Source organism: Dermacentor silvarum, chromosome 3, assembly GCF_013339745.2.
Source record: "Dermacentor silvarum isolate Dsil-2018 chromosome 3, BIME_Dsil_1.4, whole genome shotgun sequence".
Classification (NCBI taxonomy): Eukaryota; Metazoa; Arthropoda; class Arachnida; order Ixodida; family Ixodidae; genus Dermacentor; species Dermacentor silvarum.
Window position 1 is genome coordinate 43,888,313 of NC_051156.1, and position 13,261 is coordinate 43,901,573.

Sequence of the window (13,261 nt, forward strand, 5' to 3'; positions counted from 1 at the left end):
CCCTTACCGCGTAATACGCCATGTCAATAATGTGGCCTATGAGAGCGCTGCGCTGAATCCTTAGTCAGCATCTGCAACAACCACGAGTGACATAGTCCATGTCTCGCGCCTTAAACCGTACCACTCTGACCCGAGCCCTAATTTCACTGGGACGGCACTTTTACCGCCGGCGTGTGATGTCACGGACCGCGATCTTGTTGTGGTCGGTGCTTGAACTATGATGGCGACGACGGTGCGGCTGTCTGGTGTGCGCGCACTAGCTATACCACTGCTGCAGTGTTGTATGCCTTCCCTTGTCAATATATACTCTGTATATAGATTCTCCCCGTAACAATATACTTATTTGTGACCTCGACACTAAGCTGTCACTGGAGTGTTTGTTGCGCAGGGTTAGATTTTTTAAGTGAAACAAAACTATTACCCTATTAATATTTGTAACTTTAATCTACCTATCTGATCAGCACTAATTTCACTCAATTGATTCTCCAAATCGTTTATGAACATTATCTTTCTCCTCACTTTGATTTTAATCTCTTTTCGAATGTTCCTTCGGTTAGTCTGACTGCTCGCTTGCATACTATCATTGTTAGACCGGTATTCCCTTTTGTTTTTCTGTTTAATTTGACTTTCTCTTCTTCATACGAGAATTTTTTATCCTACCTACTGGTGCTCAATTGGTCACCTAGCTCGGTATAACGTAAAACTTTTCCAATCTGTTTTTATTGCAAATCGGCCATTAGCTCTCCGTGATAGGTCAAAACGGCTCTAGCTTTGCCCATGTGGGTGGCTGTCACGCCCATATGGGCAGACCTACGAAAATGTTGCATTTTCCTTGCGCAAGGAACAAGGAACGGCTATCGAAATTGGCAGTAACAGCCTGTACAGCGCCCCGGGTTGGTGGCTCACTTAACACTTTTTTTGAAGATAAAGTACCAATCGAGGGGGAAAAGTCGTTTTGGCACTTGAAGGCAAACTATTCAATATGGACAACTTTTTCTTTCTTATAGGGGCGTAAGTGTCAGTGGCGGGGCGAAAGCGCATCAACCATGTCTGTGCGAGACATGTAATTGCTAACTAAAACTGCGGATAAGTGTTGACATGGTAAATTATTCACATTGTCATGTTTCGGCGTGGCGTAGTGGCGGAGTACGGGGCTTGTGACCTCGAAGTCAGATAATCGCTTTCTGGTGGTGGTAAATTTCGTTTTTAGGTTAACACTTTTCTTTTTTATTGCACAAAATGGCTCTCTGTTGTTTTCTTTATTTAAAGAAATATATTAGGTAGCCAGGCACCGCGTTCCTCTCGCTCTAGAGCTGCTTTAAGCACCAGTACCCAACGCCTTCCAGTATGCCATGCTAGTCGGGCGCTCCAGCATCCAGTGCTCGACACTGTGATAATAAGGCCGCATGGTACTGGATACTGGGTTTTGCAGTAGGGATACTGATCTTACAGCTAGCGAGAGACTTTTGGTGTAAATTTGCAGTCACGCTCGCTCGCTATTCGTAGTGGGCCCGCTTGATTCGCAGAAGGTGTGTGTGCCCGCAAGAGTACAGAGATGACAGCCCCCCTTCTGTGGACGACGAATGCCCTTCTCGGCTCGAGCCTCCGCATTCGAATGTGATTGGGACTCTTACGCTTGCCTCAATCTCTTTCGCTTGCGCTCCCTATAGAGAGGGAGACGTTCCGCATTAATCAACAAGGTTCACTACCCCTCTCTCTGGCGGCCGAAGTCCCTTCACGCAATTTTAGGTCAATATAAGTTGAACGTGCTGATTGCGTGGAGCAGAAGTAGAACACCGGGCTTCTAATCCGAATGTCGTAGGTTCGAATCCTTTTCCAGTCCACCATATTTTCAGGATTGGAGTCGCGCCTGACACCGGCAAAAAAATTGCCGGGCGCTAGTGGGGCTATACTAGTCAAGGTGCAATCAAATTAGGAAGGCCCACTAAGCTTCAACAAAGGCACTTTATAACCAGAACAGGAATTGGCCTCCCTGGTGCAGTACCCAACCACTACCTCCCTCATGACCCCTCCAATTAACCCAAGGCCCTCAGGCGCCAGCGGCTGCGGAGCACCTGACCAAGGCAGTGGTCAGACCTGTGACGTGGCAGAGGGTGCTAAGAATCTATGGATCCGGACAGGCCGCCACTAGAGACTGATCCTGGCAACGTTCACCATGCGATCGCCCTCGAGTGCGGCTACCTTAGCAGGGCTGTTTGAGGAATTATCAGCATTGCCTGGGATATTATTGGCCCTAGTTAGGTAAAAGAACTGGTGAGGCTTATACAGTCCTGACTAACGACCACGTTCTCTGCTACAGAGGTCTTTCAGATAGGATTCGAGTCCACAAGGACATAGCGGGCAACAATGATGAATTCTACAGCGTTAATGAGAGGGTAGCAGTTGTAATAAAGTTGAATAGGAAGTATAGAATGAAGGTAGTACAAGCTTACGCACCTACCTCCACTCACAATGATGAAGAAATATAAGAGTTTTATGACGATGTGGAATTAGCGATGAGAAAGGTGCAAACTCAGTATACTGTAGTCATGGGCGACTTCTATGCAAAAGTGGGGGAAAAGCAGGTTGGTGAGCAAGCAATTGGCAACTACGGCATCGATTCTAGAGAGAGAGAGAATAAACTTTAATAAAAAGAGCACGCGAGCGTAGGTAGCTCCTCCGCTCTGCAGTGGGTGGTCCCCTCAGTCCAGGAGTCCAGCGGCCTCAGCTGCCCTTCTCGGTCGGTTGACCAGGTTGAGCTGGTCCGTCGAGTCGGAGCTGGACAGCGCTGCCTCCCACTGCCGTGTGGTGGGGTGTGTTATGGGTGTTAGCTGTGGTGTGTTTGCGCAAGCCCATACCATGTGGTAAAGTGTTGCACATTGATCACAGTGTGGACATTTATAGGAATACAGCGCAGGGTCTATGGCGTGGTAAAGACTCAAATGTGGATATGTGTTTGTTTGGAGTTTTCGCCATATTACGGCCTCCTCTCGCGTCAGAAAATTATGAGGTGGGGGTAGTGTTCTTCGTGAAAGGCGATAGTGTTGTAGGATGTGAGTGTAGGTTAATGGTATGGGCTCTGGTTGGAACTTCTCGGCGCGGTCATCTCGCGGCTCCCGGTGTGCATGCGCTCGGGCGTAGGCGTGTGCCTGCTGATTGCCGCGTAAGGACTCATGCCCCGGAGTCCACACGATTTGTATGTATGGCGGCAGCTGGTGCGCTCCATTCAGAATGCTATGTGCAGCCCTGGAAATTTTGGCCCTGGAGTAACTTCTGCATGCCGTCTGAGAGTCCGTCAGAACTATGACGCAATCCCACTGCGGTCTCGTCGTGATGGCTAACGCCATCGCTAGTTCCTCTGCCTCCGCAGCGCAAATTCTGGAAACCGACGATGCAATTATTTCGGTCCCGTGATTGTCGACTATGCTGGTGACGAATGCGGTGGTTCTTGCAGTGCTGGCCGCGTCTACGTACAAGACATTGGGGTGGTTTCCATACTTTCTCGCGAGCGCCTGCGCTCGGGCTTGTCTCCGTCCGATGTGGAAGTTTGGGTGCATGTTCCTGGGAATAGGTGAGACGTGCATAGTTTCTTGTTTTAGTGTGTGGCTTTTGGTCAGTGCGCTGGTCTTCCGTACGGAATATCCAAGACGTTCCAAGACGCAGCGTCCCGCTATTGTGCGTAGTAGTCTTTCCTTCTGGCTTACCAGGTGGGATGCAAGAGGAAAGATGTTAGTAGAATTCGCGGAAAGGAATAGGCTCCGAATAATGAATACCTTCTTCAGAAAGCGCAGCAACAGAAAGTGGACCTGGAAAAGCCCTAATGGAGAAACAAGGAATGAAAGACATTTCATACTCTCTGCCGATCCAAGCATAGTGCAGGATGTAGAAGTGTTAGGTAAGTTTAAGTGCAGTGACCATAGGTTAGTGAGGTCTAGGATTTCTCTCAATTTGAAGAGAGAGAGTGTGTGAAATTAGTCAAGAGGAAACAGGCCAACCTAGAGGCAGTAAGGGTAAAAGCAGACCAATTCAGGCTGGTGATTGCAAACAAATATGCAGCTTTAGAAAAGGAAGATATAGACAACATAGAGGTAATGAATGAAACTATAACTAAGTTGATCTCAGAAGCAGCAATTGAAGTGGGAGGTAGGGCACCAAGGTAACCAGTAGGTAAGCTCTCCCAAGAAACAAAGGACCTAATAAAGAAACGACAGAAGATGAAAATGTCCAACTCAAGTGATCAGATAGAATTCGCTGAACTGTCAAAACTAATCAACAAGAAAAAAGTAAGGGATATTCGAAATTATAACGTGGGAAAGATTGAGGAAGCCGTAAAATATGGACGCAGCATTAAATCAGTAAGAAGAAAGCTTGGCATAGGACAAGGCAAGATGTATCCACTGAAAGATAAGCATGGTAATATCACCAGCAATTTCGATGACATAGTAAAAGCAGCGGAAGAATTCTATACTGACCTGTACAGTGCCCAAAACAGCCAAGCTACTTTCATTCAAAATAGTGATGAACCGGATACAGGGGCTCCTTCTATAACTAGCGCTGAACTTAGAAGGGCCTTGAAAGACATGACCAGGGGAAAAGCTGCTGGAGAAGATGGAATAACAGTAGATTTAATCAAAGATGGAGGAGATATCATGCATGAAACGCTTGTGGCCCTTTATACGCAATGCCTCACAACTTCATGTGTACCAGAGAGCTGGAAGAACGCCAACATTATACTAATGCATAAGAAGGGAGACGTTACAGAACTCAAGAATTATAGACCCGTTAGCTTGCTTTCAGTATTGTATAAAATATTCACCAAGATAATTTCGAATACTTGACTTCAGTCAACCAAGAGAACAGGCTGGCTTCAGGAAGGGATATTCTACGATGGATCATATCCATGTCATAAATCAGGTAATCGAGAAATCTGCGGAGTACAATCAACCTCTCTACATGGCTTTCATAGATTATGAAAAGGCATTTCATTCAGTAGAGATACCAGCAGTCATAGAGGCATTGCGTAATAAAGGAGTACAGGAGGCATACGTGAATATCTTAGCAAACATCTACAAGGATTCCACAGCTACCTTGGTTCTCCACAAGAAAAGTAGAAAGTTACCTATCAAGAAAGGGGTCAGGCAAGGAGACACAATCTCTCCAATGCTATTGACTGCATGCTTAGAAGAAGTATTCAAGCTCTTAGACTGGGAAGGCTTAGGAGTGAGGATCAACGGCGAATATCTCAGCAACCTTCGGTTTCCGGATGACATTGTCCTATTCAGCAACAATGGAGACGAATTACAACAAATGATTGAGGACCTTAATCGAGAAAGTGTAAGAATTGGGTTGAAGATGAATATGCAGAAGACAAAGATAATGTTCAATAGCCTGGCAAGGAAGAAAGAATTCAGGATCGCCAGTCAGCCTATAGAGTCTATAAAGGAGTACGTTTATCTAGGTCAATTACTCACAGGGGACCCTGATCACGAGAAAGAAATTTACAGAAGAATAAAATTGGGTTTGAGTGCATACGGCAGGCATTACCAAATCCTGACTGGGAGCTTACCACTGTCGTTGAAAAGAAAAGTGTACAATCATTGCATTCTACCGGTGCTAATATATGGCGCAGACACGTCGAGGTTAACAAAGAAGCTCGAGAACAAGTTAAGGACCGCACAAAGAGCGATGGAACGAAACATCTTAGGACTAACGTTAAGAGACAGGAAGAGAGCGGTGTGGATCAGAGAACAAACGAGGATAGCCGATATTCTAGTTGACATTAAGCGGAAGAAATGGAGCTGGGCAGGCCATGTAATACGTAGGATGGATAACCGGTGGACCATTAGGGTTACAGAATGGATACCAAGAGAAGGGAAGCGCAGTCGAGGTCGGCAGAAAACCAGATGGGATGATGAAGTTAGGAAATTTGCAGGCGCAAGTCGGAATACGCTAGCGCAAGACAGCGGTAATTGGAGATCGCAGGGAGAGGCCTTCGTCCTGCAGTGCACATAAAATATAGGCTGATAATGATGATGATGACAGGATGTAGAATTGTTAGATAGGGTGCAGTGCAGTTACCATAGGTGTGTGAGGTCTACGAGTTCTCATAATTTGAAGAGAGAAAGAGCAAAATTAGTCAAGAAAAAACAGGCCAACCTAGACGCAGTAGGGGTAAAAGCAGACCAATTCAGGCTGGTGCTCAGAAACAAATATGCAGCTTTAGAAGAGGAAGATGAAGATAAAATAGAGGTAATGAATGAAACCATAAACTGGGCTGATCTCAGAAGGAGCAATTGAAGTGGGAGGTAAGGCACCAAGGCAACCAGTAGATAAGCTCTCCCAAGTAACAAAGGACCTAATAAAGTAACCACACAGCATTAAAGTGTCAAACTCTAGAGATCAGATAGAATTCGCTGAACTGTCAAAATTGATCAACAATAAGAAAATAAGGGATATTCGAAATAATAGCGTGGGAAATATTGAGAAGGCCGTAAAATAAGGACGCAGCATGGTCAGTCAGAAGAAAACTTGACATAGGAGAGGGTAAGATGTATTCACTGAAAGATAAGCAGAGTAATATCAGCAATTTCGATCGCACAGTAAAAACAGCGGAAGAATTCTTTAGTGACCTGTACAGTGCCCAGAGCAGTCAGGGTAATTTAATTCGAAGTAGTGATGAGCAGGATAGAGAGGATCCTTCTATAACTAGCGATGAAGTTAGAAGGGCGTTGCAATACATGATCCGTGAAAAGTGTCTGGAGAAGATGGAATAACAGTCGATGTAATAAAAGACAGAGGAGATATCATGCTTCAAAAGCTCGCGGCCCTTTATACGCAATGCCTCACGGCTTCAAGTGCACCAGAGAACTGTAATAATGCCAACATTATAGTAATCCATAAGAAGGGAGACGTTAAAGAATTAAAAGATTATTGGTCCATTAGCTTGCTTTCAGTACTGTATAAAATATTCACCAAAATAATTTTCAACAGAATCAGGAAAACACGAATTCAACCAACCAAGAGAACAGGCTGGATTCAGGAAGGGATACTCTACAATGGATCACACCCATACCATGAATCAGGTAATCGAGAAATATGCGGAGTACAATAAACCTCTTTATATGGCTTTCATAGAATATGAAAAGGCATTTAATTCAGTATAGATACCAGTTGTCATGGGGGTGTTGTGTAATCAAGGAGTACCGTAGGCATACGTGAATATCTTGGGAAATATCTACAAAAGATTCCACAGCTACATTGGTTCTCCAAAAGAAAAGTAGAAAGTTACCTATCAAGAAAGGGGTCAGGCAAGGAGACACAATCTCTCCAATGCTATTCACTACATGCTTAGAAGTATTCCAGCTCTTAGGCTGGGAAGGCTTATCAGATAGGATCAACGGCGAATATCTCAGCAACCTTCAGTTTTCAGATGACATTGTCCTCAAATCAGCAAATGATTGAGGACCTTAATCGAGAAAGTGTAAGAATTAGGTTGAAGATGAATATGCAGAAGACAAAGATAATGTTCAATAGCCTGGCAAGGAAGAAAGAATTCAGGATCGCCAGTCAGCCTATAGAGTCTATAAAGGAGTACGTTTATCTAGGTCAATTACTCACAGGGGACCCTGATCACGAGAAAGAAATTTACAGAAGAATAAAATTGGGTTGGAGTGCATACGGCAGGCATTGCCAAATCCTGACTGGGAGCTTACCATTGTCGTTGAAAAGAAAAGTCTACAATCATTGCATTCTACCGGTGCTAACATATGGGGCAGAAATTTGGAGATTAACAAATTGCCTCGAGAACAAGGTAGCGACCGCACAAATCGCATGGAACTAAAAATGTTAGGCCTAACCGTAAGAGACAGTAAGAGAGAGGTGTGGATCTGAGAGGAAACGGGGATAGCTGATATTCTAATTGACATCAACAGGAAAAAATGAAGCTGAGCAGGCCATGTAATGCATAGGATGGATAACCGGTGGACCATTAGAGTTACAGCATGGATACCAAGAGAAGGGAAGCGCAAGTCGAGGACGGCAGAAAACTAGGTGGGGCCATGAAGCTAGGAAATTTGCAGGCGCAAGTTGGAATCAGCTAGCGCAAGAGAGGGGTAGTTGGAGATCGCAGGGAGAGTCCTTCGTCCTGCAGTGGACATAAATATAGGCTGATGACAATCAGTTGAACACAAGGGCGCCATAGCCGTGAAAGAGTGAAATGTCTTCAACAAATTGCCCACTTGTAGGTCTTGTACCTTCTAATGAGCAGTAGATTGGGTTCGATGAAATATACCTACTATGGCCAAACCACTACTGCTCGGATCGACAAACCTACTGCTGAGCCAACGTTGGCAAGGAGCCAACTGCTGAGCCAGGCTAAATTTAGCTCCGATTGCATCATGTATGGCGCAGCAACAACTCCATCTACCCATGCGACGCATTCGTGAGTGAGCATTGCTTTCTATCCTCTACAGAACTGCACTAAAGTAATATGCGTGGGTGCCATGGGTGCAAAGATAAGAGGCACTAAAGTTGTCATTTATGGGATATATAGGCACCAAGTGAAATATCTTGGGAAATATCTACAAAGATTCCACAGCTACATTGGTTCTCCAAAAGAAAAGTAGAAAGTTACCTATCAAGAAAGGGGTCAGGCAAGGAGACACAATCTCTCCAATGCTATTCACTACATGCTTAGAAGTATTCCAGCTCTTAGGCTGGGAAGGCTTATCAGATAGGATCAACAGCGAATATCTCAGCAACCTTCGGTTTTCAGATGGCATTGTCAGCAAATGATTGAGGACCTTAATCGAGAAAGTGTAAGAATTGGGTTGAAGATGAATATGCAGAAGACAAAGATAATGTTCAATAGCCTGGCAAGGGAACAAGAATTCAGGATCGCCAGTCAACCTCTAGAGTCTGTAAAGGAGTACGTTTATCTAGGTCAATTACTCACAGGGTACCCTGATCACGAGAAAGAAATTTACAGAAGAATAAAATTGGGTTGGAGTGTATACGGCAGGCATTGCCAAATCCTGACTTGGGAGCTTACCATTGTCGTTTTGCACAAAAGGTTTGTGACACATGACCAAACGCACCTTCCACGTTCGAACTCACGCATATCGTAGAAGGAATACGCTGTGTTTGCTGAGTTAGTCTTCTCGGTCGTATTTATTGCACCGCGGCAACACCGTTGCTTGGCGGAAGCCCGGCTCCAACCGACAACGCTCAGCATATTCGGGGCAGCAAAGCGAAATACGTGCCGACCCAACTAGACACTAATTTTGAAACCCAGTGCCGTTGGCCATGTACAGACTCAATAAAGTAAAGAAAGCTTCCGCTGTGCATCTGAGTAGTTTTATGGTTTTCTAAGGACCACAGCCCGCTAACAACTGTTTTGTACAATACATTTTATTTTACCAATAGAACGGAATGACGAAAATTGCGCAGGTTACCACATTTATCCCAAATTGGTGTGAAGACACCACGAAAATATAGTGAAAGCAGTGACAAAGAAAAGCCATATCACTACTTTTGGGTTGCGTGTAGTGCCTTTTTTTACTGGTATTATATTGTGTACAGAAAAGGAACACTCAATCAACGCCCTCCAAAGTTAGCGGCACGTGCTTGTACTCGGCAATGACCAGTGACTTAACCCTCTCGAACTGCAGAATGTTCGTCAAAACGTCACCGGCTTCACCAGTCACCGAAACATTAGCGTCATCAAAATGTGACAACGCACATAGAGATATATATACGGGGTGGTCAAAGTTAGGTTTCCAGAACGCTTTAAAATTGCTGTTCGCAGATAACATAGTTATGTATAACATAGTTATCTGCGACAGGCGTGCGAGCGCGCGCGCGCGCGTGTGTGTGTGTGGAGGGGGGGGGGGGTGGAGGTGCGTGTGTGTGTGTGTTTGTAGAGCGCATACCCAGGGCCACTAGGTCTGTGTGTTAAGAGATCCGCATGCCCCTCGGGAGGAGCGAGCGCAATTTGCATCTCTGTGAAATCTAAGTTTATTTATCTAGGCTCGGACTGCGCCTTAAGTTCCTTCGGGAATAATAAATGGTATTTTGCTCCATATACACAAACGTACTTTCACAAAAGCAGGTTGCATACAAACTAGCAACATGTTCACGCTGGTTTTCAAGACTAGTCACTTTGACAAGCTGGCATCCCAGCAATATCTCTGTCGAGAAACGGTTCCGCGCTTGGCAGGCTACATACTTGTCTACACCAACATTATATTACAAAAAACTAACGCAGGGGATTTATGAAATCAATATCGGGAATAATATTCCAACACTTGAAGCTCCGAAAAACGGCGGGTGTCATTGCCTCAGAAATTCCTTTTCAAAATTAGTGTCTAGTTGGGCCGGCACGTATTTCGCTTTGCTGCCCCGAATATGCTGATCGTTGTGGTTGGAGCCGCGCTTCCGCCAAGCAACGGTGTTGCCTCGGTGCAATAAATACGACCGAAAATACTAACTCAGCAAACACAGCGTATTCCTTCTACGATATGCGTGAGTTCGATCGTGGAAGGTGCGTTTGGTCATGTGTCACAAACCCTTTGTGGCAACACAGTAGAAAAACGTGTGCTCTATGGTTTAGGATTTGCTGCAATTTGGGCACCGGTTGTTGACAACTGCACCAGATCTGACCAAACGCTGATAGGTGAGTAGCACTCCCGCTCGTTCGATACCACCCGAACTCGAGAACTTTATCGGATAGTTGGCTTTTAACAGCAGATCTGTTAAAGCCGGGCGTAATGTTCCAACCGCGAACAGAAAATGTGGGCCAATCCTGGCGGTAGTGCAGAAAGGGTCCAAGCGCAATGGCACATACCCATGTGAACTAGCGAAGCTGAGCCTGGCTAAGTCTAGCTAAGCATGGTTGGGACTACTTAGGCTTAGTCAGTCATCGATAGCCAATCAATAACTAATCAATAATCGATAAATAATCAATAAATTCTGGAAAATGCTGGGGATGACTTGGTAGTGCTTAGCCTAGCCCAAATACGTGGCCAATACCTTGCGATAGCCAATCAATAGGTAATCAATAATCGATCAATTAGCAATAAATTTCGGAAACTGCTGAGGAGGACTTGGTAGTGCTACGTATAGCCCTAATATGTCGACAATACCTTGCGATAGCCAATCGATAGCCAATCAATAGCTAATCGATAATAGATGAATAATAAATAAATTCTGAAAAATGCTGCGAATGACTTGGTAGTGCTTAACCTAGCCCAAAATTCTGGACTAGCTAGGCGCCCATCAGCTCCGCTGTCTCTTTAGCATTGCTCTTCCAGTGCAAGCTACACAAATTTAAATTTTTTTTGCTATCAATTCGTCTTCTGTTGTCTGGACTTATTCGCCACTTCGTGATTTATGTTTGCTCCAACAAGCCCCTGGCTGATTTCTTGGGGGAGACAATTAATTGAAACATTTTTTCGTCATCCCTGCGATAAATTCGTTTTCTTCAAAGCACCTGTAGCTTTAGAGATCGCTAAAGGTGCTTCCGATTGAGGGCCCATTTATGTGTAAGTGGTGAAGCGCACTCACAAGGTAAAATACTCCAGTAAAATACTAACCACCTACAAGCGTCCTCTACATCCTCAAAGTGGTTTTGTATTCATTTGGCTGCCAAATCAGAGGCAAATGTGGTTACTTCAGGGAGTCCCACACCTATGCGGCTTGTAGGTAACCGCACAAACTTTGTTTACCCTTTCGCCGGCTCATTTTCTCAGGGAACGTTGCCGACGAGCGTAGTTAGGCATTTCGCCATGGCACGTATACATTATAGTGCACGCTTGAGTCTTGATTACCTCAGCCATAAAAGGGAAGCTTATTCAACTGAAAATACGCGGTTTCTACATGCACTTACACACTAAATGTACGAGCGTTCTTAGAGACACCCGAGCAAGGCGGTGCCACAGCCGATCGGACCTTTGTATTATTGACCTCAAATAGAGAAGAAAGGATGCTCGGCCTTAGATGCAAAGCAGCATTGCAAAATGCGCAAATGTGTCATGGCTAATTATGCCAGGTCTAAGCATTTATTTCGGGGCAGAAGGCTTTCATTTGTATCGGAGAGAAGTCGCGTGCGACAACATTCAAAGCGGTGTGCCTTTCATTTTTACTAGCTCCTTCGCTTTACACTGGGTTATAGTCGGGATGACCTCACAAAGACGCCGAGATACTGACCAATAACTTGTTTGACTTGAGAGAAGAATGCTTCGCTAGAAAATGAAGTAGGCGAAGCAGCGTTAAATGTTCAGTTGCTATTCCTGATAAATTTCCCCCTGGCACATGTGTAGTTTCACGACTCATAGTAGACACGATAAATTCTGCTAATCTGAAGCAGTAAAATTGTCCCTTACCTCTTCCTTTGGTTTCTCGAAGCACATGTTTTTCGAAGGAGACATTCCGTGAATTGGCGATGTTTCTTGTTTCCAACTTTGGGTAGCGGCGAATCAGATATTCTCGCTTCTCATTAGAACCTAAACGGACAGGCAGAAAACGAAACGCGTTGGGGTCAAGCTATTCTTTTTTATTCAAAGCGATGCTTTTATGAAACTTAAAAAATGATACCACGGCAACTGCGACCCTTAATAAGGGCTTCCACCTTGGCCAAAAAGATCTAAGCTTCTGCAGCCTAAATTTGCGCTTATTGGCACTGATTACGGTGCAAATAATTAAATTACTGATAAAGCTTCGCCAGTAGTGTACGTGTCACTCGTAATAAACAAGCCTCCTGGTACGCCACAGCGTTGCTAAAACTGCAGTAAGAGTGAACGCTAGTGTCGGATAACATCAGTGGTCCAGTCGTGGTTCTCAGATCACAAAATTATTGTGGCTGCAGCTTCGTAAACATAAAATGCTAGTAGAAATTGCGTGCTTTGCAAAACAAACTACTTACAACCAAACAAAAACAAAACAAACACTTACTAAACTATATTGAACATCAAGCATTCGCATATTGGCTATCATGTTTTAAAGCTCAACAAATTTGATGCTGGCATCGAGCAAGTGCCACAATTAGAACTGCAGCAAGTATCGTCAACACTGCGCTATAGCTGCCTGGCCGCTGCGTCAAGGCGAGGCCATTGTAAACAAACAAAAGTTCATTAAGACTATTCATACCTTTCTGAAAATGAACTGGACAAATTGCAGTTATAGAAGAGCTAAAGGCATGGCACCTCCCTTTCAGCAGCGTCTGAAGATGTGTAAGCAGCTAAGCATGTTTTGTCATTGCAGCATC

The 13,261-nt window shown here is 44.7% G+C and overlaps 1 protein-coding gene across 1 annotated transcript in view; it reads right to left on the minus strand.

Annotated features, from left to right (window-relative positions):
• The window catches only part of LOC119445413 (fatty acid synthase), a 244,931-nt gene that overhangs the window by 62,004 nt on the left and 169,666 nt on the right, over positions 1-13,261 (minus strand). Inside the window, exon 20 of the mRNA XM_037709704.2 lies at positions 12,381-12,500. Within this exon, the coding sequence (XP_037565632.1) occupies positions 12,381-12,500 (120 nt within the window). The remainder of the gene's footprint in view (positions 1-12,380; positions 12,501-13,261) is intronic.